Source organism: Pleuronectes platessa, chromosome 14 (genome assembly GCF_947347685.1).
Source record: "Pleuronectes platessa chromosome 14, fPlePla1.1, whole genome shotgun sequence".
Lineage (NCBI taxonomy): Eukaryota > Metazoa > Chordata > Actinopteri > Pleuronectiformes > Pleuronectidae > Pleuronectes > Pleuronectes platessa.
This window is the reverse complement of record NC_070639.1, coordinates 25,415,230-25,441,001: the sequence shown is the minus strand read 5'-3', so window position 1 is coordinate 25,441,001 and position 25,772 is coordinate 25,415,230. Positions and strand designations below refer to the sequence as shown.

Below are 25,772 nucleotides of genomic sequence, written 5' to 3'. Positions count from 1 at the left end.
GATTTTGTTTTGAGCATTTCATGTTTAGCCAAATGTGCTTCATACATGTATTGCTGTCTATTACAGAGGCACCAAGTCCGCCCATGAAACTTGGAGTTGCTAATGTTACCAAGGACAGCATCACAATTGCCTGGACCAGACCAGAGTATGATGGTGGTAGCAGAGTTACTGGTTACCTTATTGATGCTCTGGAGAAAGGACAGACCAAGTGGGTGAAGTGTGCCACTGTGAGGACCATGACTCACACTATCAAGAGCCTAAGGGAGAATGCTGAGTACTTCTTCAGAGTGCGAGCTGAGAACCATGCTGGACTCAGTGAACCCAAAGAGATGATCGTACCAATTATTGTCAAGGAAATACAAGGTATTACCTCAACTTTTAAAACAATATTTTGGTATAAATTACTTTATTCATATCATAATTTGTTATTATCGCTAGAAAACAGGATATGACTCATAACAAATATTATGTAATATAATTCTATATAGGAATTGTCTTTTCTGCATACTACAGCAGGAAATGCTGTAATACAATGTCTGTATAATACTAATGGGCATACTAATTGTGAAGTGACATTAATATCACATACCTGTCTTGTTTTTTCAACAGAGGCGCCAGAGTTTGACCTGACGAACTACCCAAAGGGTACAGTTTATGTTAAAGAAGGATCCGACCTGACCTTTGAGATTCCTCTCACTGGAAGGCCCATGCCTAAAGTGACCATGTCCAAGAACAATGTTGTCATCAAGGGATCGAAGAGGCTGCTGACAGATGTGACACCAGACAGCTTGATCATCACTCTAAAGGAAAGCATTGCAAGTGATGCTGGCAAATATGAAATCACTGCCTCAAATGTGGGAGGTACAACAAAGATCTCCGTTATCTTCGTTGTGTTGGCCAGACCCGGCCCCGCTAGTCAAATTGAGATAGGAGAAATTGGCGAGACAACGGTGTGTCTGAAATGGGCACCTCCAGAATATGATGGTGGCAGTCCTGTTACTAACTACATCGTTCTGAAGCGTGAAACCAGCACCCCCAACTGGGCCGAAGTCTCAACTAGTATTGCCAGAAGTGTGATCAAGGTGTCTAAGCTGACCAAGGGAGAGGAGTATCAGTTCAGAATCAAGGCTCAAAATCGTTTTGGTGTCAGTGACCACATTGACAGCAAATCGGTCCTGATCAAGCTTCCATACAGTAAGTCAGACAACTTCCCCATCATGTAGGTTTAATGATCCTGTTAATTCCTTCACGATAAACATCATTCTTTGTACCTTTTGTTGAATCAGACTTGACATAGGTTTATCTTACTATCTCCATGAATAAACACTTACATGAGTACTGTCTGTTGCAGCCATCCCTGGACCTCCATCCACACCTTGGATCAGCTTTGTATCGAGGGAGAACCTGACAATCTGCTGGAATGAGCCAGTAACTGATGGTGGAAACCCTGTGATAGGGTATCATCTCCAGATGAAGGAGAGGAGCAGCATCCTCTGGCAGAAGATCAATAAGACAGCGATCCCAGCAAACCAGTGGCGAGTTGCAAACATCTGCCCTGGCCACATCTATGAGTTCAAGGTGGCAGCTGAAAATGCCGCTGGTATTGGAAAGCTCAGCAAGACCTCTGAGGAGGTGCTTGCTATTGATGCCTGCGGTGAGTGTTTTTACAGCCTTAAATAGTATGAGCTCACGCTTACTATTTACTATTGTTTTATTAAAACTGGATCTGTATCACTTTAATGTGCAGAGCCTCCAGCAAACCTCCACATCACAGAAGTCACCAAGAACTCAGTCAGCTTGGCCTGGCAGAGGCCTCCATATGATGGGGGCAGCAAGATTACCGGCTACAGTTTGGAGAGAAGGGAAGCCGCCAGTGGAAGATGGGTGAAAGCCAACTTTACCAATATTATTGAAATGGGTTTCACTGTATCTGGACTCAATCAGGATGAGTCTTATGAGTTCAGAGTGTATGCCAGGAATGCTGTTGGTTCTGTCAGCAACCCATCCCTGATTGCTGGCCCAGTCACTTGTGTCGACTCATGTGGTGAGTTTGAGTTTACATCTATGGTCACATGTCGTGTTCAATTTGATCTATATATTAATATGTTATGTCCCACAGGTGCACCAGCCATTGACCTTCCTCCAGAGTATCTTGATGTGGTTCAGTACAAGGTTGGAGTTTCAGTTAAGCTCAAAGTGGGAATTATTGCCAAACCTCTGCCAACCATTGAGTGGCTCAAGAATGGAAATGAGCTGGTAGCAACCTCTTCCATGTCTGTGGAAAGTACAACAGACTCTTCTGCTGTTCTAATCAAGGATGCAAGTCGCTTCGACTCAGGCTCTTATGAGGTCAAGATCAAGAATGTTCTCGGATCGGCATCTGCTACCATCAGGATTGAAATCCTAGGTATTTAGAAATCCATGCTTCACACTTTGACATTTCAACAATTCTTAATTCCTGGGCGCACTGGTACTCACTTGGTTAAGCGTTTACAATCAATGTTGAGTCCGATCACGTATTACATTTTCTCCGATTCCCTTCTTTTCCTCCCTTAGACAAACCTGGACCTCCAGCCGGCAACATTAACTTCAACTCCATCACTGCAGACAATATCCTCTTCAGCTGGGAATCTGTGCCTGAGTCTGACCAGGGAGGTTCTAAGGTGACCCACTATATTGTCGAGAGGCGTGAAACCAGCCGAGTGGTCTGGTCCACTGTGTCAGACAAGCACGAGCAGACATATGTCAGCGTTGGCAAGCTGGTGCGTGGAAATGAATATGTGTTCCGCGTCATGGGTGTTAATAAGTATGGAGTTGGAGAGTCACTGGAGTCCGAGCCTGTCGTCGCTAAGAATTCCTTTGGTAAGTTTTTGAGCCATAAAGTGCTGAATATGATGTTAAAAGATTTATATCAATTACTTCCTGCTGTTTAGTGAACATCAAATCATTAACATAACTGTTCCTTGTCTTTTTTCTTGGGCTTTTATTAAACAAATGTGTTTCTCATTAGCTTGTCAATTGTATTTCCTCACCACATTTGTCCACTTTTCTAGTGACTCCTGGCCAGCCTCGTACTCCTGAGGTGAACATCATCACCAAGTCCACAATGGTGGTAGAATGGGACAAACCAGGTGTAGATGGAGGCAGCACCGTGTATGGCTACTATCTGGAGAGACGTGACAAGAAGAGCTTGCGCTGGATCAGAGTTTACAAAGACCCTGTCACTGATATCAAACAGACCGTGTACCACCTGACAGAAGGAAACGAGTACCAGTATCGGGTCTGTGCCATTAACAAGGCAGGAGAGGGTCCGTTCTCTGATGCTTCAGACTGCTACAAGGCGGCCGACCCAGTTGGTAGGTCTACTCACATTCACAAAATGTCCAATAAAATACAAATGAACAGCTCCAACTAACAAACACATATTATTTACAGATCCACCATATGAGCCTTGCAAGCTGAAGGTGGTGGACTCCACCAAGACATCTATCACCTTGGGCTGGTCCAAGCCAGAATGGGATGGTGGCAGTGAGGTCACCAGCTACATGGTGGAGAAGCTCGTCGAGGGAGAGGCCGAATGGGCTATGATTACCTCTAAGGGAGAGGTCAAGACAAAAGAGTACACAGTTCATGAACTAAAACCAGACGTCAACTACTTCTTCAGAGTATCTGCTGTCAACTGTGCTGGCCGTGGAGAACCTCTGGAGATGACAGAACCTGTGCAGGCTAAAGATATCCTCGGTAAATTTATCAGTGATATTGATAACGTGAAGTTTGTGTCTTTTTTTAGTTCTTACTCACAATTAGCATTCCCTGTGTAACCCTGAATGTGTTTCATGATTTTCACAGAGGAGGCTCAGATTGACTCAGACGTGGCCATGAGGACTCACTACATTGTAAAGGCTGGCAAGGATGTGGAGCTATCTGTTCCTCTGAAAGGCCGACCTTCTCCCACTGCTTCATGGAGCATGGGAGACGAATGCATCGATCGTAACCCCAAATATGAGTTCCACCACTCAGACACAACCACAGTCCTCGTTATGCGTGAGGTGACCAGGCTTGACACTGGAAAGTACACAGTCAGGATAGAAAATGGTGTGGGAGAAGCCAAGACTCTAACCCTGTCTGTGAAAGTCCAGGACACCCCAGCTCAGTGCAAGAACCTGGTGCTGAAGGACGTGACCCGTGGAAAGGTTACTCTCTGCTGGGAGCCTCCACTCCTCGACGGTGGCGCCGAGATCACAAACTACATTGTTGAGAAGAGGGACTCCTCCAAGAGATCCTTCTCTGCAGTGACAAGCAAATGCACAGACACAACATACACTATGGAAGATCTGTCTGAGAAAACCTCCTTCTTCTTCCGTGTGTTAGCAGAGAATGAGAACGGTGTTGGTGATCCATGTGAAACACTTGAGCCTGTGAAGGCCACAGAGACTCCAGGACCAGTCAAGGAGGTCTCCATGAAGGATTCATCAAAGACCTCTGTCACTCTGCAGTGGCTGAAGCCTGATTACGATGGTGGCAGCATCATCTCGGACTACGTCATTGAGATGAAGCTTAAAGGCGAGGAATGGTCATCGGGAGGAACCAGCAGACAATGTGAGTTTGAGGTCAAGAAACTCAAGGAGCACTCAGACATGTTCTTCAGAGTGGCTTCCAGGAATGAGAAGGGACAGGGAGATTTTGTTGAGACTGGACCAATCAAGGTCATTGACTACATCATCACACCTGAGGCAAGCCTTGCGGAGTACCCAGATGGCAGAGTCAGTGTTCGCCTGGGTCACAATGTGCACATTGAGTTGCCATACAAAGGTAAACCCAGACCGGCGATTCTGTGGCTGAAAGACAATCTGCCGCTGAAGGAGAGCGACCAAGTTCGCTTCAAGAAGACAGAAAACAAAGCCACTCTGATGATAAAGAATGTGAAGAAGGAGAATGAGGGTAAATACACCCTGACCCTGGACAATAAGGTCAACAGGAGATCGTTCCACATTCATGTCATCACACTTGGACCACCATCGAAGCCTGTTGGCCCCATCCGACTGGATGAAGTGAGAGCTGAGAGCATAATGATCTCCTGGGATGAACCAAATGATGACGGTGGTGGAGATATCAGCTGCTACACTGTGGAGAAGCGTGATACGTCCCTGTCTGACTGGAAGATGGCTTGCTCCAGTGTAGAAGACACTCAATTTAAGCTCTCCAACCTGATCAAGGGTGTCCAGTATCAGTTCAGAGTTTGTGCTGAGAACAGATATGGAGTCAGTGAAGCTCTGATCTCACAGATGGTCATCGCCAAGCACCAGTTCAGGCCTCCAGGCCCACCAGGCAAGCCTGTGGTCTACAATGTCACCAACGATGGAATGACCATCCAGTGGGAGCAGCCCATCTATGACGGTGGCACCCCCATTCAGGGCTTCCATGTGGAGAAGAAGGAGAAGAACAGCATCATGTGGCAAAAGGTGAACACGATGCTGATAAAAGAAACCGACTACAGGATTTTGGAACTCATTGAAGGCCTTGAGTACTCCTTCAGGGTCTACGCCCAGAATGATGCTGGCTTCAGCCGAATGAGTGATGAGAGCAAGTCGACCATGGCTGTCAGTCCTGTTGGTGAGTGCTGATTCAGATTATAACCGATACTATATCAAGTTCAGCTAAATCTGAAAACTGACTATAAGGCCTATTTAGAATTACAGAACTTTGGTAATACGGTCAGTGACAAATATGTGTTGGCATCATGAGAAATTCAAAAATGGATCAACATTTTTTTTTAGGTTTGTTAAAATGTATGTTTTGTATTTATGTTGGTTTAATCCTTTTAAAGTTCCCATAACCATATGGACAGGGTTAGGATAAGGGTTAATCCAATAATTTGTTAAATTAAAGGAATGTACTTCCTGTCTTTCAGATCCTCCTGGTCAGCCCGACTACACGGATGTGACCAGTGACTCCATTACCCTGAAGTGGGATGCACCCAAACGTGATGGTGGTAGCAAAATTACCGGTTACAACATTGAGAAACGCCAGGGACATGGTCGCTGGTTCAAGGCCAACTTGACCGACGTACATGATTGCCAGTACGCTGTCACTGGGTTGGCGACAAATGAACGCTACGAGTTCAGAGTCATCGCCAGGAATGCCATTGGCGTTGTCAGTCCTCCTTCCAACTCCTCTGGCTTGATTGTTGTCAGGAGTGAGAACGGTGAGTAACAGTGTTGTGAAGTTGAACCTCAGGACTGAGGAGTAATATTGTAGTAGATGGCCAACGCTTTCCTTTCTGTATAGTATTTGTTAACTGTAAAAGTAAAAGACTTTTAAAAATGACAAACCTCTTTTCTTTTTCAAAACCAGCTTCTCCAAATATTGAGTTTGGTCCAGAGTACTTTGAGGGTTTGACAGTCAAGGCAGGAGACCACATCAGGCTGAAGGTCACCATCACTGGACGTCCAGTCCCCAAGGTCATCTGGTATAGAGACAGTGTGCAGGTTACCAAAAAGATGATGGATATTATCAATGTAGCTGGATCCACTACCCTGTTTGTCAGGGATGCTGACCGCACGCACCGTGGCCTCTACACTGTGGAGGCCACCAATGGATCTGGATGCAGGAAGGAGAACATCCTTGTTCAAGTCCAAGGTACTTCACATATTTCTCTTTGTATTTCACTAGACTCATTTACAACATTATCATTATTTGTACATGTTCTAACATCCATTTGACGTGATGCAGACACACCCGGGGAGCCAGTGGGACCCATCACTTTCAGTAACATCTCAGAGGGCAGGTGCACTCTGTCCTGGAACCCACCAGAGAACGACGGCTGCTCTGAGATTTCACATTACATCATTGAGAAACGTGAGACTGCCAAGATCTCGTGGGCCTTGGTGTCTGATGAATGTGAGGAGTGCGTGTTCGAAGCGTCCAAGCTCATCAAGACCAATGAGTACCAGTTCAGAGTCTCTGCTGTCAACAAGTTCGGAGTAGGCAGACCTTTGGAATCCAGCCCTGTCATTGCACAGATGCAGTACAGTAAGTGGATTCATTTAAAGGCTAAGGAAACATGACATTTGTAAATAATCTGTATGAAATCTCTGCACACGTTGTCCTAATCTATCAAAATTGTTTTCCTCAGCTGCTCCTGAAGCTCCAGGAACTCCCGATGCCACTGAGGTGACAGGAGAGAGCATCACTCTCTCATGGGCACCTCCAACAGCCGATGGAGGAAACTCCATTCAGTACTACATTGTGGAGAAACGAGAAAAGAAGACTGTCCGGTTCTACAAGGTGATTACCAAGAAGCCCATTATCGAATGTGCTCACAAGGTGCTTCACCTGACAGAGGATACAGAATATGAGTTCCGTGTCATGGCCGTGAATGATGCTGGTGTTGGAGCTCCGAGCAACATCTCGATGCCGATTAAAGCCGCGGAACCAAAGGATATTCCTTGTGCTCCCTCTGTGGTCTGTGTCTCGGACTCCAGCAACACATCCATCAGTCTGGAATGGAGCAGGCCTGCAGATGATGGAGGTTTGGACGTCCTGGGCTACATTATTGAGATGGTGAAGGGAGAAGACACCGAATGGAAGAGAGCAAATACAGAGCTGGTGGCAGAAACGAATTACACAGTGACTGGTCTCCAGACAGGAGTTGATTATAGATTCCGTGTGGCAGCTGTCAATCACGTGGGCAGAGGTGAGGAGAAGGAGACTCCAGAGCCGACTCAGGCTGTTGACAGGCTTATGCCACCACAGGTGGATATTGACGCCACCTTCAAGCAGACACACATTGTGAAGGCTGGAGGTTCAGTGTGCCTGGCCGTCAACTTCAGAGGAAAACCCATCCCCACAGCCACCTGGGTGAGAGAGGAAGGAGAGCTGGGTGCCATGTCAGAAATCACCACTACAGACGGCTACAGTTCCCTGACCATTGAAAACTGCTCTAGAAATAACACAGGAAAATACACTGTTAACCTGGAGAATGCCAGCGGCAGCAAGGCCATTACGTTCACTGTAAAGGTGATGGACACACCTGGAGCTCCACAGGCTGTGGTCCTCCAGGAGGTATCCAGAGGCTCTGTCACACTTACATGGGAGCCTCCTCTCAATGATGGGGGAGCTCGAATCCATCACTATATTGTTGAGAGGCGTGAGGCCAGCCGTCGCACGTGGCAGCAGTCTGGGGGCAAGTGCAAGCAGCACATCCTGAAGATCCAGGACCTGCTGGAGGGAGTGCCGTACTTCTTCAGAGTGTCTGCAGAGAACCAGCATGGTGTTGGTGAAGCATTTGAACGGACTGAGCCAGTCATTGCCACTGCAGAGCCAGCGTCTCCAAAGAGAATGGACATCCTGGACACCACAGACAGCTCTGTGTCACTGGGCTGGCTGAAACCTGAGCACGATGGCGGCAGCCGCATCCAGTGCTACGTGGTCGAGGCAAAGCCAAAGGGTACGGACAAATGGGTTGTGGTTGGTAACACCAAGAGCCTCACGTATGTGATTGAAAAGCTCAACAAGGGCGATGAGTATGACTTCCGTGTGAAGGCCAAGAATGAAGCCGGCTACAGCAAGCCCAGGGAAACTTTGGCTCCTGTGTTGGTCAAAGAGCCTCATATTGAACCAGCTGCTGACCTCAGTGAGATCACCAACCAGCTGATCACATGCAGCTCCGGCAAAACCTTCACCATCGATGTTCCCACCAGTGGTAGACCTGCTCCTAAAGTCACCTGGAAGCTGGAGGAAATGAGGCTGAAGAGCTCAGACAGAGTCTCCATTGAAGTAACAAAGGACCGAACCAGTATCTCAGTCAAAGAGGCCATGAGAGGAGATGGTGGTAAATACTACCTGACTCTGGAGAATGTGGCAGGAACCAGGACTTTCACTATTGAAGTGAATGTCACCGGTAGACCCAGTCCTCCAACTGGTCCCATCGAAATCTCTTCCATAACCTCTGAGTCCTGCGTCGTTAATTGGGAACCACCGGAGGATGATGGCGGCACTGACATCACCAACTACATTGTTGAGAAACGTGAGTCTGGTTCCACAGCCTGGCAGCTCATCAATTCCAGTGTGAAACGCACCAGTCTCCATGTCAGTCACCTGACCAAGTACATGCAGTACACATTCAGAGTCTCTGCTGAGAATATATTCGGTGTCAGCAAACACACCGAGTCTGAGACCATCGTTGCGGAGCATCCTTTCAGTAAGTACTAAACTTTTTGACCTATAAGCATTTCTTAAAAAGGCAAAATACATACATGCTTTTTATTGAATCAGTTATAAGTTAGGTGACTGTGCTCAATAATAAAATCTATTTTCTAATCACAGCACCTCCTGGCCCTCCAACAAGGCCTTCAGTGTTCAATGCCACTGCCAACACAATGACCATGAAGTGGGAGGAACCCTACCATGATGGTGGCAGCAAAGTGACAGGCTACTGGATTGAGAAGAAAGAGAGGAACAATATCCTGTGGGTGAGGGAGAATAAGATCCCTTGCTTTGAGTGTTACTATAAGATGGAAGGTCTAGTTGAAGGCCTGGAGTACCAGTTCAGGGTTTATGCCATGAACAGTGGTGGGCTGAGCAAAGCCAGTGAGGCCTCGAAAGGAGCAGTTGCGCAAAACCCAGTTGGTGAGTTTTGACACTTCACACTATTTACAGTCTCAGTGGATTCCATTATTGTGTCTAATAAAAATATTTGATCAATCATTTAGATTCTCCAAGTAAACCAGAGGTCACAAATGTTACAAGAACCACAGTCTCCCTCAAGTGGTCTGCTCCACTGAACGATGGTGGCAGTCCCATTGTGGGCTACATCATCGAGCGTAAGCCGTACACTTTGACCGGTGAGGGCCGCTGGCTCAAGTGTAACTACACCAACGTGACCGACAACTTCTACACTGTTACTGCCCTGGGAGAAGGAGAGCCCTATGAGTTCAGAGTCATTGCCAAGAATGCCAACCAGGTCTTCAGTCGGCCATCCGAGTCCACTGGATCTGTGCAGTGCAAGACAGACTTTGGTACTATCTTCATTTAAGACCACCATACAGCCACACCATATAGCATTCATCCACACTTCATATTTAATCTTGAATGAAATGATGGTAGTTATAACAGTTAAACACTTAAAGGTTCAGATTTATTGAATGTGCTAAATTCTGCTCCACACTGTGGAGATGTTTCATAACCACGTACTGTGTCTCCACTGAACAGAGCCTCCAAAGGCCCAGCTGGACAGCAAACTCTTGTCTGAAACCGTGATGGTCAGAGCTGGTTCAGACCTGGTTCTGGACGCTGCAGTGGGAGGCAGGCCGGACCCCAAAGCTTTCTGGTCTAAGGGCAACAGGGACCTGGACTTGTGTGAAAAGTACAACCTGCAGTACACCCCCACAAGGGCCATGGCTATAATCAAATTCTGTGACAGAGATGACACTGGAAAGTACATCCTCACGGTCAGGAACGTGAGTGGAACCAAGACTGCTGAGGTCAACGTCAAAGTGCTTGGTAAAAAAACTTTTATTTTTTAAGAATTTAAATTTGTCACAGGTCCTGAAAGCAACATACTATAAGCACCTGTGTTTTTTTTTTCAGATACACCTGGAGCGTGTGAAGGCAGCATTGAAATCAGCAAAATCACACAGGAGTCATGCGCCCTGAGCTGGAAGCCTCCACTAGAGGACGGCGGTGACGATGTCGCTCACTACATTGTGGAGAGAAGGGACACCAACAGGCTGAACTGGGTCATCATGCATGCAGAGTGCAAGGAGCTGACCTGTGACATCACAGGGTTGTTCAAGAACACTGAGTACCTGTTCAGAATCCGGGGAGTCAACAAGTACGGAGCTGGAGTTCCCATGCAGTCAGAAGCCATGGTCGCCAGAAACACGTTCAGTAAGTGACTTTAAAAGCATAATTTCCCAAAAGATAACTGAGGTCAAACAGTCCAGGTGCTTATTCAGATTGCCAGTGACATATAACCACAAATTAAACCGTTATAATGTCCAATGCTCATCTATCTGGTCTTCCCTCAGCTGTGCCAACTCCTCCTGGTGGTCCAGAGATCCTAGTATCAGGAAAGGACTTTGCCACCATCGAGTGGCTGAAGCCAGAGAGTGACGGTGGCAGCCCATTGATCCACTACCTGGTGGAAAGGCGTGAGAGAAAGAGTGCCCGCTGGGTGAAGGTAAACAGGGATGGAGCTCACCTAGACACCATGCTGAAGGTGTCTGGTTTGACCGAAGGCAACATCTACCAGTTCAGAGTGACTGCCATCAACAAGGCTGGAGAGAGTGAAGCCAGCGAGGTTTCTCTGTATGTCGTCTGCAGAGTGCCAACATGTAAGTTCAGATTGTTCGAGTCAAAATATCAAACAGTGTCTTTTTATATATGAACAGGATTATTGGGTAATGTGTCAATTAACGAATACTTATTCCTGCGTCCTCTACTCAGGCACCCCCGCCCCTCCCTCTATCCCTCGTATCACTGACACCCACGCGGACAGCATCAGCTTGGCCTGGGCCCGACCGGTGGAGGACGGAGGAGCTGATGTGATCGGCTACATTCTGGAGATGAAGGAGGCCGGAGCAGAGGAGTGGAAGAAGGCCCACGAAAAGACCCTTCGTGCTGCTGAGTATGTGGTGACCGGACTTTCTGCAGGCAAGAAATACTGCTTCAGAGTGGCTGGCATCAACGTCAACGGTACGGGAGACTGGAGTGAACCCTGTTCTGAGACGGAACCAGTGGAGAGGATTGGTAAGTAATCTGTAAAAAAAAATATTTTGGTAATAGAGTAGATGTTATTTGCAGGCTTTTGATGAGGTTGAAACATTTCAATTCCTGTATCACTTACATTACAAATTACTCATCATCACGTTTTCTCACCCAGAAATTCCTGACTTCGAGCTCCACGATGACCTTAAGAAGACCATCTGCCTCCGCGCTGGAGGCTCCCTCCGCCTATTTGTCAGTGTCAGCGGTCGTCCCAATCCTGCCATCTCCTGGAGCAAGCCAGATGTCGACCTTCACAACAGAGGCTTCATCGAGGTCACCAATACGTCCACCACACTCATCATCGACAAGGTCAACCGCTACGATGCGGGCAAGTACACACTGATAGCTGAGAACTCTGCAGGCAAACAAGAAGTCAACATCCTGGTCAAGGTCTATGGTAAGTGACAAACTACACAGGAGTTCCTATACTTTCAATTGATTTTATATGATACATTACGTTTTTGAGGATTTTATATTTTAAGTGCAGAACTATTTTTATTGTTAGATACTCCTGGACCAACTGGACCACTCAAAATCAAGGAGCTGAACAAAGATTCTGCCACCATCTCTTGGGAAGCACCAACTGTAGATGGTGGTGCTCCCGTCAACAACTACATCATAGAGAGGCGTGAGGCCTCAATGAGAGCCTACAAGACGGTGACGTCCAAGTGCAGCAAGACGTCCTATAAGATAGATGGCCTGATGGAAGGCATGCTGTACTACTTCCGGGTTCTCCCTGAGAACATCTATGGAATCGGAGAACCCCGCGAGACACCTGACGTCATCCTGGTGTGCGAGGTGCCTTTGCCACCTAACAAGCTGGAAGTAGTCGATGTCACCAAGAGCACTGTTACCCTGGGATGGCAGAAGCCTGAGCATGATGGTGGCAGCAGACTGATAGGCTACATGATTGAGGCCTGCAAGTTCGGCACTGACAAGTGGATGAAGGTGGCCACACTGAAGCTCACAGACTTTGAGCACACCATTGAGAAGCTGAATGAGCATGAACAGTATTTGTTCAGACTCAGAGCAATCAACAGCAGAGGAGCCAGTGAGCCCAAAGAGCTTCTCACCGCGGTCACTGTGCAGGAACAGAGAGGTAACGCCATCTTTTCTAATTGTTTTAGACAAAAGCATAAAAAAGAAAGGGATTGACTAAAGGGGATGTAAATTGTGATTTGTGAATATGGGCTCTACAAATAAAATCTGATTGATTGATTGATATCGTCACATTTCAGTTCGCAATCAATTTCCCATCGGTTGTCATCAGTAATTACACTATTTTTGTGTCTGCCTTTTCTCCAGTGATGCCCGTTGTGGACTTTTCCAGTTGTCCTCAGAAGGTTGTCAATGTCCTCGCTGGCAAGACTCTGGAGCTGGACCTGCCCCTCATTGGCAGACCTCCTCCTGTCTGCTCTTGGTACTTGCGGGACAACAAGATGAAAGTTACTGACCGTGTCAAGATCAAGAGCACCGGCAAGTTCTCCAAACTCACTGTGTCCGACACCACCATCGATGACACCGCTGACTACACCCTCGAGGTGAAGAATGCAGTTGGCGTCCTCACGGAGGTCATCAAGGTCATCATCCTGTGTAAGAAACCCTCTCTTATTTGTTGCTGACTTTTATCAATAGCAATCATAGCCACAGACAGTGTACTTTATTAACATCGATCAAACTGAGTGTAACCTTCAATTCTGTTTATCCTATTTGTCTAGCTAAACCCGATGAACCAAAGGGACCCATCAGATTTGATGAGATTGATGCCACCACCGTCACCTGCAGCTGGGACCCTCCAGTCAGAGATGGTGGCGCTCCCGTCAGTGGCTACGTGGTCGAGAAGCGTGATGCTCACAGACCTGGCTGGTTGCCTGTCTGTGACTCTGTTAGCCGACCCACTTTCAAGTTTGAAAACCTGAATGAGGGAGATGAGTATGTCTTCCGTGCAGCTGCCATGAATCGTTATGGCACTGGAGAGTTCCTACAGTCCGACATTGTCACCTGCAGGAGCTTGAATGGTAAGACTGCAATTACACATCTGATATTACCTTACAGAAAGAATTAGGTAACGTATGATAGCATTATGTAACATATTTTCTCTCCTCAAAAGATGTGCCTGGACCTCCTGGCCGTCCAACAGTGTTTGATGTTTCTCGGGATGGCATGACTGTTGCCTGGAACCCACCAGAAGGAGATGGTGGCCTTGAGGTTTCTGGATATATCATAGAGCGCAAAGAAGTCAGGTCCGACAGATGGGTGCGCGCTAACAAGAACCCCGTCACCATGACCAGATACAGGTCAACAGAGCTGATTGAGGGCCTGGAGTTTGAACACAGAATCACTGCAATCAATGCCAGAGGCCTGAGTAAACCCAGTCTGCCATCCAAACCAGCTGTGGCAACAGATCCCATCGGTATGAGAACAGTTCTAGGAAAAGTGTGGTTTTTTAGTTAACACAGTTTATTAAAATTAAATTCATACTTATATTTGGCGACATCTTAGCAAACACTGACATTCCTCTCTTCCCTTTCTAGATCCACCTGGTTGTCCACAGAACCCGAGGATCACCGATACCACCAAGTCCTCAGTATCATTGGCTTGGAGTCCACCTGATGATGAGGGAGATGCAAGGGTGAATGGTTACCTGATTGAGATGCAGAAGGTGGGCACTATGGCCTGGATCAAGTGCAACACCACCCCATCTCTGATCTGTGAATACACACTGACCAACATGCCACAAGGAGAGGAGTTCAAATTCCATGTGATGGCCTGCAATGCCGGTGGCTCTGGAGAGCCTGCGGAAGTGCCAGGAACTGTCACAGTGACCGAGATGCTTGGTAAGGCAACAACGGCTACCTTAACTACATCACAACTACCAAAGCAGTTTTCACTGGTTCTAATGTGGCCACTCATTTGTGTTTCTCTCCAGAATGTCCTGATTATGAGTTGGAGCTGAAGTACAAAGATGTGTATGTGGTCCGCCAGGGTGGAGTAGTTCGCCTCTCTGTGCCCATCAAGGGTAAACCTCATCCAGTCTGCAAATGGTTGAAGGATGCAGGTGCAGTCTCCACCAAGGCCATGATTGCCTCCACCGAAGATGCCAGCGAGCTGGTGATCAAGGGGGCTGAGAGGAGTGACTCTGGTTTGTATGACCTCCTGCTGGAGAATAAGGTCGGCAAAAAGAAGGTCCAAATCAAGGTGAAGGTCATTGGGCGCCCAGGTGCTCCAGAGGGACCAATGGTCTTTGAGGAGATCCAGGCAAACTCTGTCAAGGTGGCATGGAAGGTACCCACTGATGACGGGGGCTCAGAGATCTTGGGTTACATTGTGGAAAGACGTGAGGCAGCCAGAAACGCCTGGTACGCTGTGGACTCAAGAGTGACTGACACTCAGCTGGTTGTCAAGGGCCTGAAGGAAGGAACAGAGTATCACTTCAAGGTCACAGCTGAAAACTCCTTCGGTGTTAGTGCCTCCCTAAAGTCCGAGCAGCCAGTGGTGCCTCAGACTCCTCTTTGTAAGTATTCCACTTCTTCAGTCTGTGTTTCAATGTGTCTTTGACCTGAGATAATTCATTAATTATTCAAAATAAAATGTTGTTTTAAAACCAGGTCCTCCTGAGTCTTCAAGCACCCCACCAGAGATCATGGACGTCACCAAGAGCTCTGTGGCCCTGGCTTGGTCCAGACCGAAGGACGACGGTGGTTCTGTCATCACTGGCTACTTCGTTGACTACAAGGTGGTGTCTACTGAAACATGGTCCCGCCACCAGAAGAAGATCACCTCCACCATGTTTACTCTGCCTGGACTCACCCCGGACTCAGACTATCAGTTCCGCATTGTTGCCGTGAACGACGTTGGTGAGAGTGAGGCTGGTCCTGTGTCCGACCCAGTCACATGCAAGGATCCATTTGGTGAGTTTTCACTCATATTCATATGTATTTATACTATAACTATTATAGTAGTTGTTAACATTTTACTTTCCATTAGCCATCTAGACGTAAATGATATTTCCCTGTAAACCTAAGTAAACTTTGTTGATCAAAACAACCTCCAATACTTGGCTGGACGAGGGTTTTGCACATAAAAAGATATAAAAAAAATATTCAGTATTCATTGTTGGTTTCAGGATGAATTAATTTTTTTTATTTCTTTCGTTCCAGACAAGCCAAGTCAACCAGGTGAGATCGACACAGTTAATGTGACAAACAACTTCATCACCCTACGCTGGCAAGCTCCAGAGTGCGACGGTGGAAAGGAAGTCCTGGGCTACTGGGTGGAGTACAGGAAATCAATTGAGAGCACTTGGAAGAAGTCCAACAAGCAAAGGGTGAAGGAAAAGGAGTTCACCATGCCTGGATTAAATGAGGCCACCGAGTACGAGTTCAGAGTGTTTGCTGAGAATGAGACAGGAATGAGTCGACCCCGAAGGACTACCACATGCATCAAGACTAAACTGAGCGGTGAGTGGCCTGAAATAGAAATTATTTGTACACAATTATCCAGAATTTCTTTGCTAAAAAAATGACGTTGCATCCTTGTTTTGTATTTACAGTTGAAACTAAGCCAAGCCTGAGGAAGGAAATGGATGAAGTAACTGTCAAACTTGGCCAGCCTGCGGTCATGAAGTGCCAGATCATTGGCAGACCTGTTCCTGAAATCAAATGGTATCATGTCGACAAAGAGGTTGTCGAGTCCCGCAAGTATGAGATGAGCTCCGATGGCCGCAACCACTCCCTGTCAATAATGACCAACCAGCAGGACGATGAGGGACAGTACACCTGTAAGGCCATCAATGAGGCTGGAGATGCTGAGACAGCAGGTCTCCTGGTGTTGGAGGCAGCTCCATCCTTCCATGCTGACTACCCATTGAAGGAAACCTACTATGCTGGCCTGGGAACTACTCTGCGTATCCACGCTGTGTACATCGGCCGCCCAGAGCCAAAGATCATGTGGCTGCATGGAGTGAAGACTCTGGAGAACACAGAAGACATCAACATTGAGACAACTGAGCATTACACACACCTTGTCATTAAGAATGTGCAACGCAGATTACATGGAGGCAAATACAGGATCCGACTGCACAACCACTTTGGCAGAGCTGACACCGCGTTCAATGTGGAAATCTATGGTAAGCGCGTGTAAATGACCTGCAGTGAGTGCAGCATGAATTCATCTGTACAGCTGATATTAGATTCAATAATGTAATCCGATCCTTCTGTTTCCAGACAAACCTGAAATGCCGCAGGGTCCCATTGTCCTGGACGCCCTCCTGAAGAATTCAGTCATCATCAGCTGGAAGCCTCCCCAGGACGATGGAGGCTGCATGATCACCAACTACATCGTGGAGAAGCGTGAGGACAAGGAGGGAACCGAGTGGGAACTGGTGTCCTCATCCATTAATGGAACATCTTGCCGTGTCCTCAACCTCATCGACAGCGCTGGATACTTCTTCCGTGTGTATGCCCAGAATCGCTATGGCAACAGTGAGCCATTGGAGCTCACTTCACCTATTCTCATCAAGAGCCAACTGGGTACGTTTAGTCCAATGACCGTTAATGTTTTCAAAAGTGCTTCATGAATCCATGTCTTACAATGTATGTGTAGAACAATAATACATCATATTAGTTCACATGTGAAGACCCACCCAAGTACACTGCGATGGATTCTTATACACATGTTTCTGTCCACAGAGAAACCATCACCACCTCTGTCGCCAGTTGTGTCGGCAATTACCAAGGACTCCTGCGTGGTTTCCTGGAAGCCTCCACTCAGCGATGGTGGCTCCAAGATCAAGAGCTATTGCCTTGAGAAGAAGAACAAGAAGGACAAAAAGGAATGGACCGAATGGACTCCGGTGACCACAGATGAGATCAAAGCGACCGTGTTCTCAGTGAAGCATCTCAATGAGGGCCTCGAGCACATCTTCCGTGTGAAGTGCGAGAACGTCGGAGGACAGAGTGACTACAGTGAGGAGACCGCTCCCATGGTTCCAATCACGGCTGTCGAGATCCGTGCTCCAGCCTTCAAGGAGGAGCTGAGGAACATGAGCGTCAAGTACAAGAGCAATGCCACCCTCGTTTGCAAGATCTTAGGACAGCCCAAGCCTGTGATTAAATGGTTCAGACGAGGAAAGGAGATCCATTCTGACGGAAAGAAGATCAAGATCCAGGAGTTCAAGGGAGGTTACCACCAGCTAGTTATCACTGAGGCGGATGAGGAAGACTCCACTGTTTACCAGATCAGAGCCACCAACCAGGGAGGCTCCATCTGTGCTACAGTCTCTTTGGATGTGGAAGGTAAGTGTAAAGATATATCTAATTCCTCCGTTTTAAACCGACTCAGACTTAACCAGCAGCATAACTAAATTAAATACTTGTTGAAACAATCATCTCACTTTAGCCATTTCTTGCATTTCTAGTCCCTGCCCAGATCCATCTGCCGAAGAACCTTAAAGACAAAGAAGCCATCCCTGCCCTGCGTGGAGAGATGGTTAATATCAAGATTCCTTTCGGTGGCAAACCAGATCCTGTCATTACATGGCAGAAAGGACAAGATCTCATCGACAGCAATGGCCACTACCAGGTCATTGTAACCAGGTCATTCACGTCCTTGGTGTTCCCCAATGGAGTGGAGAAGAAGGATGCTGGTTTCTACATTGTGTGTGCCAAAAACAGATTTGGCATTGACCAACAGACAGTGGAGCTGGATGTGGCTGATGTGCCTGATCCTCCACGTGGTGTCAAAGCCAGTGACGTCTCCAGAGACTCTGTTACTCTGAACTGGGTAGCACCAGCTAATGATGGCGGCAGTAAGGTCAAGAGCTACATCATTGAGAAATGCCCCACCACTGCTGAGAGGTGGGAGCGTGTCGCCCAGTCCCGTGACACTCACTACACCGTGATCAATCTGTTTGGAGGAACCAGCTATCAGTTCAGGGTCATTGCTGAGAACAAATTTGGACAGAGTGCTCCATCTGAGACCAGCGGACCTGTCATGACTAAAGAGGACAAATCCAGAGTCCTGCTCTATGACAGGGAGGTTGACGATACTGGACGTGTCCCCAGGGGCAAGGCTCAACACTCTGATGCCAAGAATCTGCACCTCAAATATGCTATCGCAGAGGAAGTGGGCAGAGGTCAGTTTGGCATTGTCCACCGCTGTGTTGACATCAGCTCTGAGAAGACATACATGGCTAAATTTGTCAAAGTGAGAGGTGCTGATCAAGCGATAGTCAAGAAGGAAATTGCAACACTGCGCTTGGCCAAACACACTAACTTCCTCCTTCTCCATGAGTCTTTTGACAGCCCAGAAGATCTAGTGATGATCTATGACTTCATCTCTGGTGTCGACATCTTCGAGCGCCTCAGTGCAGCTGACTTTGAGCTTAATGAGCGGGAGATTGTTAACTACATCAGGCAGATCTGCTCAGCTCTCGAGTTCTTGCATGCTGAGAGCTATGGAAACTTTGATATCAGACCTGAGAACATTGTGTACACAACAAGAACCAGCTCTAATGTAAAGATCATCGAGTTAGGCCAGTGCAGACACCTAACTCCTGGAGAACAAATCAAGATTCAGTATACCACTGCAGAGTATGCTGCCCCTGAGATCCACCAGTGTGACTTGGTCAGCAGTGTCACTGACATGTGGTCGGTTGGTGTCCTTGCCTATGTCCTCCTCAGTGGACTTAATCCATTCACATCTGAAACCAACCAACAGATGATCGACAACATCTCCAACGCAGCCTATAGCTATGAAGACGAATCCTTCACACAGGTCAGTTTTGAGGCATTAGACTTCACAGACCGCCTCATGACAAAGGATCGTAGACATCGTATGTCTGCTGCCGAGGCTCTGGTGCATCCTTGGCTTGCCAAGCCTGCAGAGGATATCAGCACCAGAGCAATCCCATCTGGTAGACATAAAAGATATTACCAGGCGATGGTGAGAAAAGAGTGGAACACCGTTGTCTCTGCAGCTCGTGTGGCCAGTGGGGGTTCCATCAGGTCCCAGCGCGGAGTCTTTGTTGCCAAGGTGAAGATTGCTTCATTTGAACACGGCCCTCTTGCAGGACAGATTGGACATGCAGTGGTGAATGAAGGAGACAGCGTGAAATTCATCTGCCACATTGACAACTATGATAGCACTACTGAAGTGACATGGTACTGTGGAGTCAGACAGCTTGAAGCTGGTGAAAAATATGAAATTGAATATGAGGATGGCCTGGCTGTAATCACCATCAACAAGGTCACAAGGGCAGATGATGGTACCTACAGATGCAAGGTTGTTAATGAGTATGGTGAAGACAGTTCCTACGCTGAGCTGTTCATCAACAGTGTTAGATCGTGCCGCGAGTACTTCACCAGTCGTGTGGTCAAGAGAACAAAGCGCAGAGTGGACACTGCCAGAATGCTTCAGAAACCACCGGAGTTCACCCTTCCTCTGGTCAATCGGACAGCCTACATGGGTGAAGACGTGCGCTTCAGTGTCACCATAACTGTTCACCCTGAGCCTCGTGTCATCTGGCACAAATCAGGACAGAAACTTATCCCTGGAAATGATGAGAAGAAATATACCTTCATCAGTGACAAGGGTCTGTACCAGCTGATTATCCACAAACTGGACAAGGAGGATGATGCAGAATATAGTGTTGTGGCACGTAACAGGTACGGTGATGACAGCTGCAAGGCTCGTCTTACTGTCGTTCCTCGTCCTAAACCAGCAGATCTCACCCTGAGGCCCATGTTCAAACGTCTGCTAGCAAACGTAGAGTGCAGGGAGAGCCAGAACGCACGGTTTGAAATCAGAGTGTCTGGCCACCCCACACTGAAGTGGGAGAAAGATGGCACACCTTTGGCCTTTGGACCATCTATTGAGGTTATCCACGAGGGTCTTGATTACTACATCCTTCATGTGAGAGACACTCTCCCTGAGGACTCTGGCATATACAGAGTAACTGCTACCAACTCTGCTGGATCTGCCAGTTGCCAGTCCACACTCAAAGTGCAGCGTGTCAGTCATGTAAAGAAGGAATATGAGACCAGTGAAAAGGAAAAGCAAACGTTATCTGGACAGGAAGAAATGGACAAAAAGTTGAGGCTTTACCAGATTATGTCCGGCACTGTTGTTGCGCCTCTCCCACCTTTAGCAGTACAAGCTGTCAGGGAGGCCGCCACCATGTTCAAACCGGCTGTGACAACTAAGAAGGGAGAGAAGACTGAGATCGAGATACAGAAAGAACGAGAGGAGAGGAAGAAGCGAGCGGATGAGAAGAGGCTGCGTATGCCCTATGACGTCCCCACTCCTCGTGTCTTCAACCCAGCTGTTCTCGAGGAAGATGTGGAAATCAAACACTTCAAGCCACTCTCTGATATGAAATGGTACAAGACACTGCGTGATCAGTACGAGTTCCCTGAGCCTATGGATAAAATAAGTCACAAGAGGATGAAGCGTATTCGCCTCTCCAGGTGGGAACAGTTCTATGAGGTGCCAATCAGGATCAAGGACCAGTATAAGCCTAAGTGGCGCATCTCATCCATTACTCAGGATGACTTGGAGACGGTGAGGCCTGCAAGGCATCGCACTCCTTCCCCTGAGATGGAGGCATACCACAGGATCAGGAGGAGATCTCTGGGGGACCTGTCCGATGAGGAACTACTGCTGCCTGTGAATGAGTATCTGTCCATGAAGAGAATTGAGGAGGAGAGGCTTCGTCTGGAGGAAGAGCTGGAACTGGGGTACTCTGCTTCTCCACCGAGCTTCAGCCCAGTTCGCTTTGAACTGTCCGCCCTGCGTCCCTCATCTCCTAGAAGAGCCTACAGTGATGATGAAGAGGAAGAAGGGGTCTGTAGATATGACTCCTACCGAATTCCATCTAAATATGAGGCTGGTCCAAGTTTTGTTGAGCTTCGCCAGCGTCACGACAAAGCCACACACACACCTCAGAAGCAGAGGGTTTACGAAGAGCGAGAAGATGAGGAGCTGCTGCGCCCACACACCACTGCTCAGAGAATCACATCATACAAGAGTGAACTCAAGCGCATGGAGTTTGAGGAGAAGATGCGAACCTCTAAAAAGGAAACAACTGTCACCGTTGCAAAAGTCTCTGAGAGTGTTGAATCTGAGTACCTGACATCCTTTACCTCGGCATATATTCCTAAACCTATTAAGAAGCTTCCAATGCCTGAACCTGTGAGGGGAACATCTTCCACCCCGGAAAAGGCTGTGAAGACTGATGTCGCCTTTCCGAGAGTTGACTTTGCATCCAGGTACGAGGAGAGGAAGCAGGCTCTGAGGTCAGAGAGAAGATCAGTGGAGGTTGTGACACAGGCTCCGTTTAGCCTTGACCATGGTCCACAAATCACCATCAGGCTGCGATCTCATCGTGTCCCCTATGGCTCCAACACAAGGTTCACCCTGAACGTCCAGGCCAAACCAGAATCTGAGGCCAAGTGGTTCCACAATGGAAAAGAGATTCATCAGAGCAGCAAGTACCACATGACCAATATCAGTGGAGTGCTGACCCTCCAGATCATCAACTGTGAGACTGAGGATGCTGGAACTTACCGTGTTGTCTGCAAGAACACCAAAGGAGAGACTTCTGATTATGCAACATTAGATGTTGCAGAAAACGAATATGTTCTTGTCTCTTCACACCACAAAGATGAGGAGCCTCCATCCGCCCATCTGCCTGAAATGACCAAAACAGAGGAATATCATGTCTCCTCCTCTAAATCAACAGAAACCGTGACTGAAACTGTTAAAGAGACCACTACTGTTGTTGAGAAGCCGAGGGAGAAGCCAGGTGTTCCTGCTCAGATCCTGACCAAACCACAGTCTCTCACGGTGGAGGAGGGGGGCCTCGCCAGATTTGAATCTGATGTCGCTGGTGAACCAGCACCTTCTATCACCTGGATGCATGAAGGCACAGTTGTTGGTTCATCTGCTCGTCACCACATTGTCTCCAACCAGAACAACTCCTCCTTCGAGATCTCTCCCGTGGAGGTGTCGGATGAAGGCAGCTACACTCTCCTGGTGGAAAATGCTAGCGGCAAACAAGAGGCTCATTTCACTCTATCGATCCGTAAATCTGTTTCCAAGGAAGAAGTTGTTGCCCTTACTAGAATCACCTCTCCAGAGGCTAAGTCACCTCTTCCCAAGTCACCTGAACCAGTCAAAACTCCTAAGAGAGTGAAGTCCCCTGAGCCAATCAAGTCCCCACAGAGAATCAAGTCTCCAGTCTCACCGAAGTCCCCAACACCAAAGTCCCCAGCTCCAAAGTCCCCAACTCCAAAGTCCCCAACTCCAAAGTCCCCAGCTCCATCAGAACAGAGCGAGCAGGGAATCACCATGAGTCGGTCTGATGCCGCTGCTCCTCGGTTCCTCGTGCAGCCGAGGTCCCAGAATGTGAACGAGGGACAAAATGTGAAATTGACGTGTGAAATCGAAGGAGAACCTTCACCTGAAGTGGAGTGGTTGAAAGACAATGTGAAGGTGAGTGGTTTTCTCCAGGAAGTCATTTGTTTTTTAATCATGTCAAAAATGTTGCTTGTAGTGATTTTAGTCTGAAGCTCAACCGGATGTAACTCTGTCTCCACAGATTTCTGTCACGTCAAACATCCGACTGAGTCGCTCTCAACACGTCAACGCTCTGGAGATCCGTGAAGCCACAGTCGCAGACAGCGGCAAGTACACGATCAAAGCCAGGAATCAGTTTGGACAGTGCTCTGCGACATCGTCACTCAACGTCTTCAGTAAGTCTCTCTGCATTTCAACTAACAGTGCAACTCTGTCAGTGCATGTGATGATGAGACCTGGGATGAAATCTCAAAGGTTCAGTGTGTAGGTTGTAGTGACATCTGGTGGTCAAGTTAAGGAATGCAGCCATCTGGTTTGTACTGCAGAAACAAGTCACCTCGATAATCCTACACATTGAATCCTTAAATCTGATTTTACGTTCAAACCAATGTGTGTGAAACCAAAGCACCACAGCTTTCCCCGAGTGTTTGACTCCGTGCACTGTTGCATATTGGTGTGAACTGTACGTGCACATTGTGATACGAGTCCTGTGCTTGTTATTTGCATCCTCGCAGCCCTTGTTGAAGAGCCAACAACAATGATTATCACGGAGCAAAGAGATTTTACTGGCACTGCTGCTGGCGTGCAGAAAACCTTCTCCGCCTTGTCCGTCCACCAGGGGGCCGACGTGCAGACGAGCACCTGCAGCAGCGACGCCCGCTCGTCTGCTGCCCACAGTTCATTTCAGAGCATGTCTGAGGCTAGCATGTCTGAGGCTAGCATGTCTGAGGCTAGCATGTCTGCCATGATGGCCAAGTCAATGGTTTCCATGAGCTCCAGCAGCCAAATGATGGAAATGTCTATTCAGTCGCATGTGACGGCCTCGTCCTCCCTGAGCGCCCAAACCACCGGGGTCAAACGAGGTAAGCCGGCCTGAGTCAGGCGCTGCGATCTGAGCGTGAGAAGACGCTGATGGTTACGTTTCAGTTTCATTAGGATTAATGAGAGAATTTGCTTTCTGAAACTTTTCTGTTCGGTAACTTTCAATCTTTATCACTGCTCAGATCTCAGAGGACGTCTGTGTTTCTTTGTTGTGGATTCAAACAGTTAAAGGAAAAATTTAAGAAAAATAACTTTTATGTTTAAATTCCAAATCTGGTGTGACTGCATAAATAATCACCTGATCTTCAGTAAAACCAAATAAATAAACTGTAGCACGGCGACCTGAGGTCAAATAATCCTCATCAGATTAATAACAGGAAACTGCACCTTGTGCAGGTTTTAACTTTTTGCAGTTTTGATTAAATTAGTGAATTATTTCTGTGACTAAAACAATCATCAGTTAAACTGACGGGAGGTCGAATAAATCAAGTTTTCACTGACTTGTTCTCGTTCACAGGTTTTCCAGCAAAGATCGAAGCTCTTCCCCAGGACGTCAGTGCCGAGGTGGGGAGGTCCCTGACGATAGCGGGGGTGTTCTCCGGAGACCCCGCTCCCTCCGTGCAGTGGGTGCGCTCCGGTCGTCCCCTCCCCAGCGGAGACGGGCGCTACCACGTGGAGAACACCGCTGACCTCTCCACCCTCATGATCTCTGCGGTGAAGGAGGGCGACAGCGGGGCGTACACCCTCCGCCTGTCCAACGAGCTCGGCTCCGACTCCAGAACCGTCAACGTTCTCATTCGGTCCATGTAAAAAAAACGTGAATTTACTGCCCCCCCGCTTCCCGGATCCAGATTCTTTTATTAGTGAATTAGCAACGATAACCGACTTGATAAAGATCTGGATTTTCTTCTTGTAAATATGAACTATTTTTGTACCAAACTTGACATTAATTTATGCCAAACTAGACTAAAGTCTAAAGTTGTTATAAAATGTGCCATATTGGATAACTATGAATTAGGATTTTTGAACCACTTTTCTGTGACATGTACATAATGTATATAGCCGAATTTAACGGTTATGGGGAATGTATGTATTGTTATTTATGACAATAATATTAACCGAAACAAAATGAAACTAAATGCAGTTTAACAGGAGAAAGTTTCAACAGAAACGAATACCCTGTTAAACTGAGAAACTAAACTGTGCCTCAACGATAAGTTGAAGTCTGTAAGTTTGCCTCAGCAGGTAGAGAGGCTCCCTGCTGACGATCGGAAACCAGAAAACAGAAAGACGAAGTTATTGTTCTGGACACGTGTCGGTGCCTGGTACAGTTTCCTATGAGATGTACCATGAGCATAAGACCCTGAGCGCTGTTTGCGTTACCCTCATGTAAGCAGCGTGAACCGGCCTTGTGCTCCGACCCACGTGTCGTACACCACGATGTGACGACCTGCCGGAGTGCGAGCGGCCTGCACTCCCGGCGTTTAGATCATTTGAGTTAAGAGCGCTGCGTCTGGAACAGGACGGCCGGGTCGGCTTCTTGAAACATCTCCTGGCCACGAGCGTCCAGAAGGTCGACTCCGGCTCTGCTGTCCAGACGCAGC

The 25,772-nt window shown here is 47.6% G+C and overlaps 1 protein-coding gene across 1 annotated transcript in view; it reads left to right on the top strand.

Annotated features, from left to right (window-relative positions):
- Window positions 1-25,599, top strand: part of ttn.1 (titin, tandem duplicate 1) — a 149,774-nt gene extending 124,175 nt beyond the window's left edge. Inside the window, 35 exon segments of the mRNA XM_053439232.1 lie at window positions 67-363; window positions 610-1,194; window positions 1,352-1,654; window positions 1,748-2,044; window positions 2,120-2,407; window positions 2,557-2,862; window positions 3,054-3,356; window positions 3,436-3,741; window positions 3,850-5,613; window positions 5,912-6,205; window positions 6,355-6,639; window positions 6,733-7,032; window positions 7,136-9,202; window positions 9,328-9,630; window positions 9,714-10,019; window positions 10,213-10,503; window positions 10,591-10,890; window positions 11,031-11,336; window positions 11,449-11,751; window positions 11,885-12,166; window positions 12,275-12,868; window positions 13,075-13,362; window positions 13,488-13,787; window positions 13,880-14,182; window positions 14,304-14,606; window positions 14,699-15,283; window positions 15,378-15,680; window positions 15,930-16,229; window positions 16,322-16,897; window positions 16,995-17,300; window positions 17,460-18,065; window positions 18,188-23,262; window positions 23,369-23,522; window positions 23,862-24,209; window positions 24,686-25,599. Of these exon segments, the coding sequence (XP_053295207.1) occupies window positions 67-363; window positions 610-1,194; window positions 1,352-1,654; window positions 1,748-2,044; window positions 2,120-2,407; window positions 2,557-2,862; window positions 3,054-3,356; window positions 3,436-3,741; window positions 3,850-5,613; window positions 5,912-6,205; window positions 6,355-6,639; window positions 6,733-7,032; window positions 7,136-9,202; window positions 9,328-9,630; window positions 9,714-10,019; window positions 10,213-10,503; window positions 10,591-10,890; window positions 11,031-11,336; window positions 11,449-11,751; window positions 11,885-12,166; window positions 12,275-12,868; window positions 13,075-13,362; window positions 13,488-13,787; window positions 13,880-14,182; window positions 14,304-14,606; window positions 14,699-15,283; window positions 15,378-15,680; window positions 15,930-16,229; window positions 16,322-16,897; window positions 16,995-17,300; window positions 17,460-18,065; window positions 18,188-23,262; window positions 23,369-23,522; window positions 23,862-24,209; window positions 24,686-24,978 (19,820 nt within the window). The 3' untranslated portion in view covers window positions 24,979-25,599.
- The last annotated feature ends 173 nt before the right edge of the window (window positions 25,600-25,772 follow it).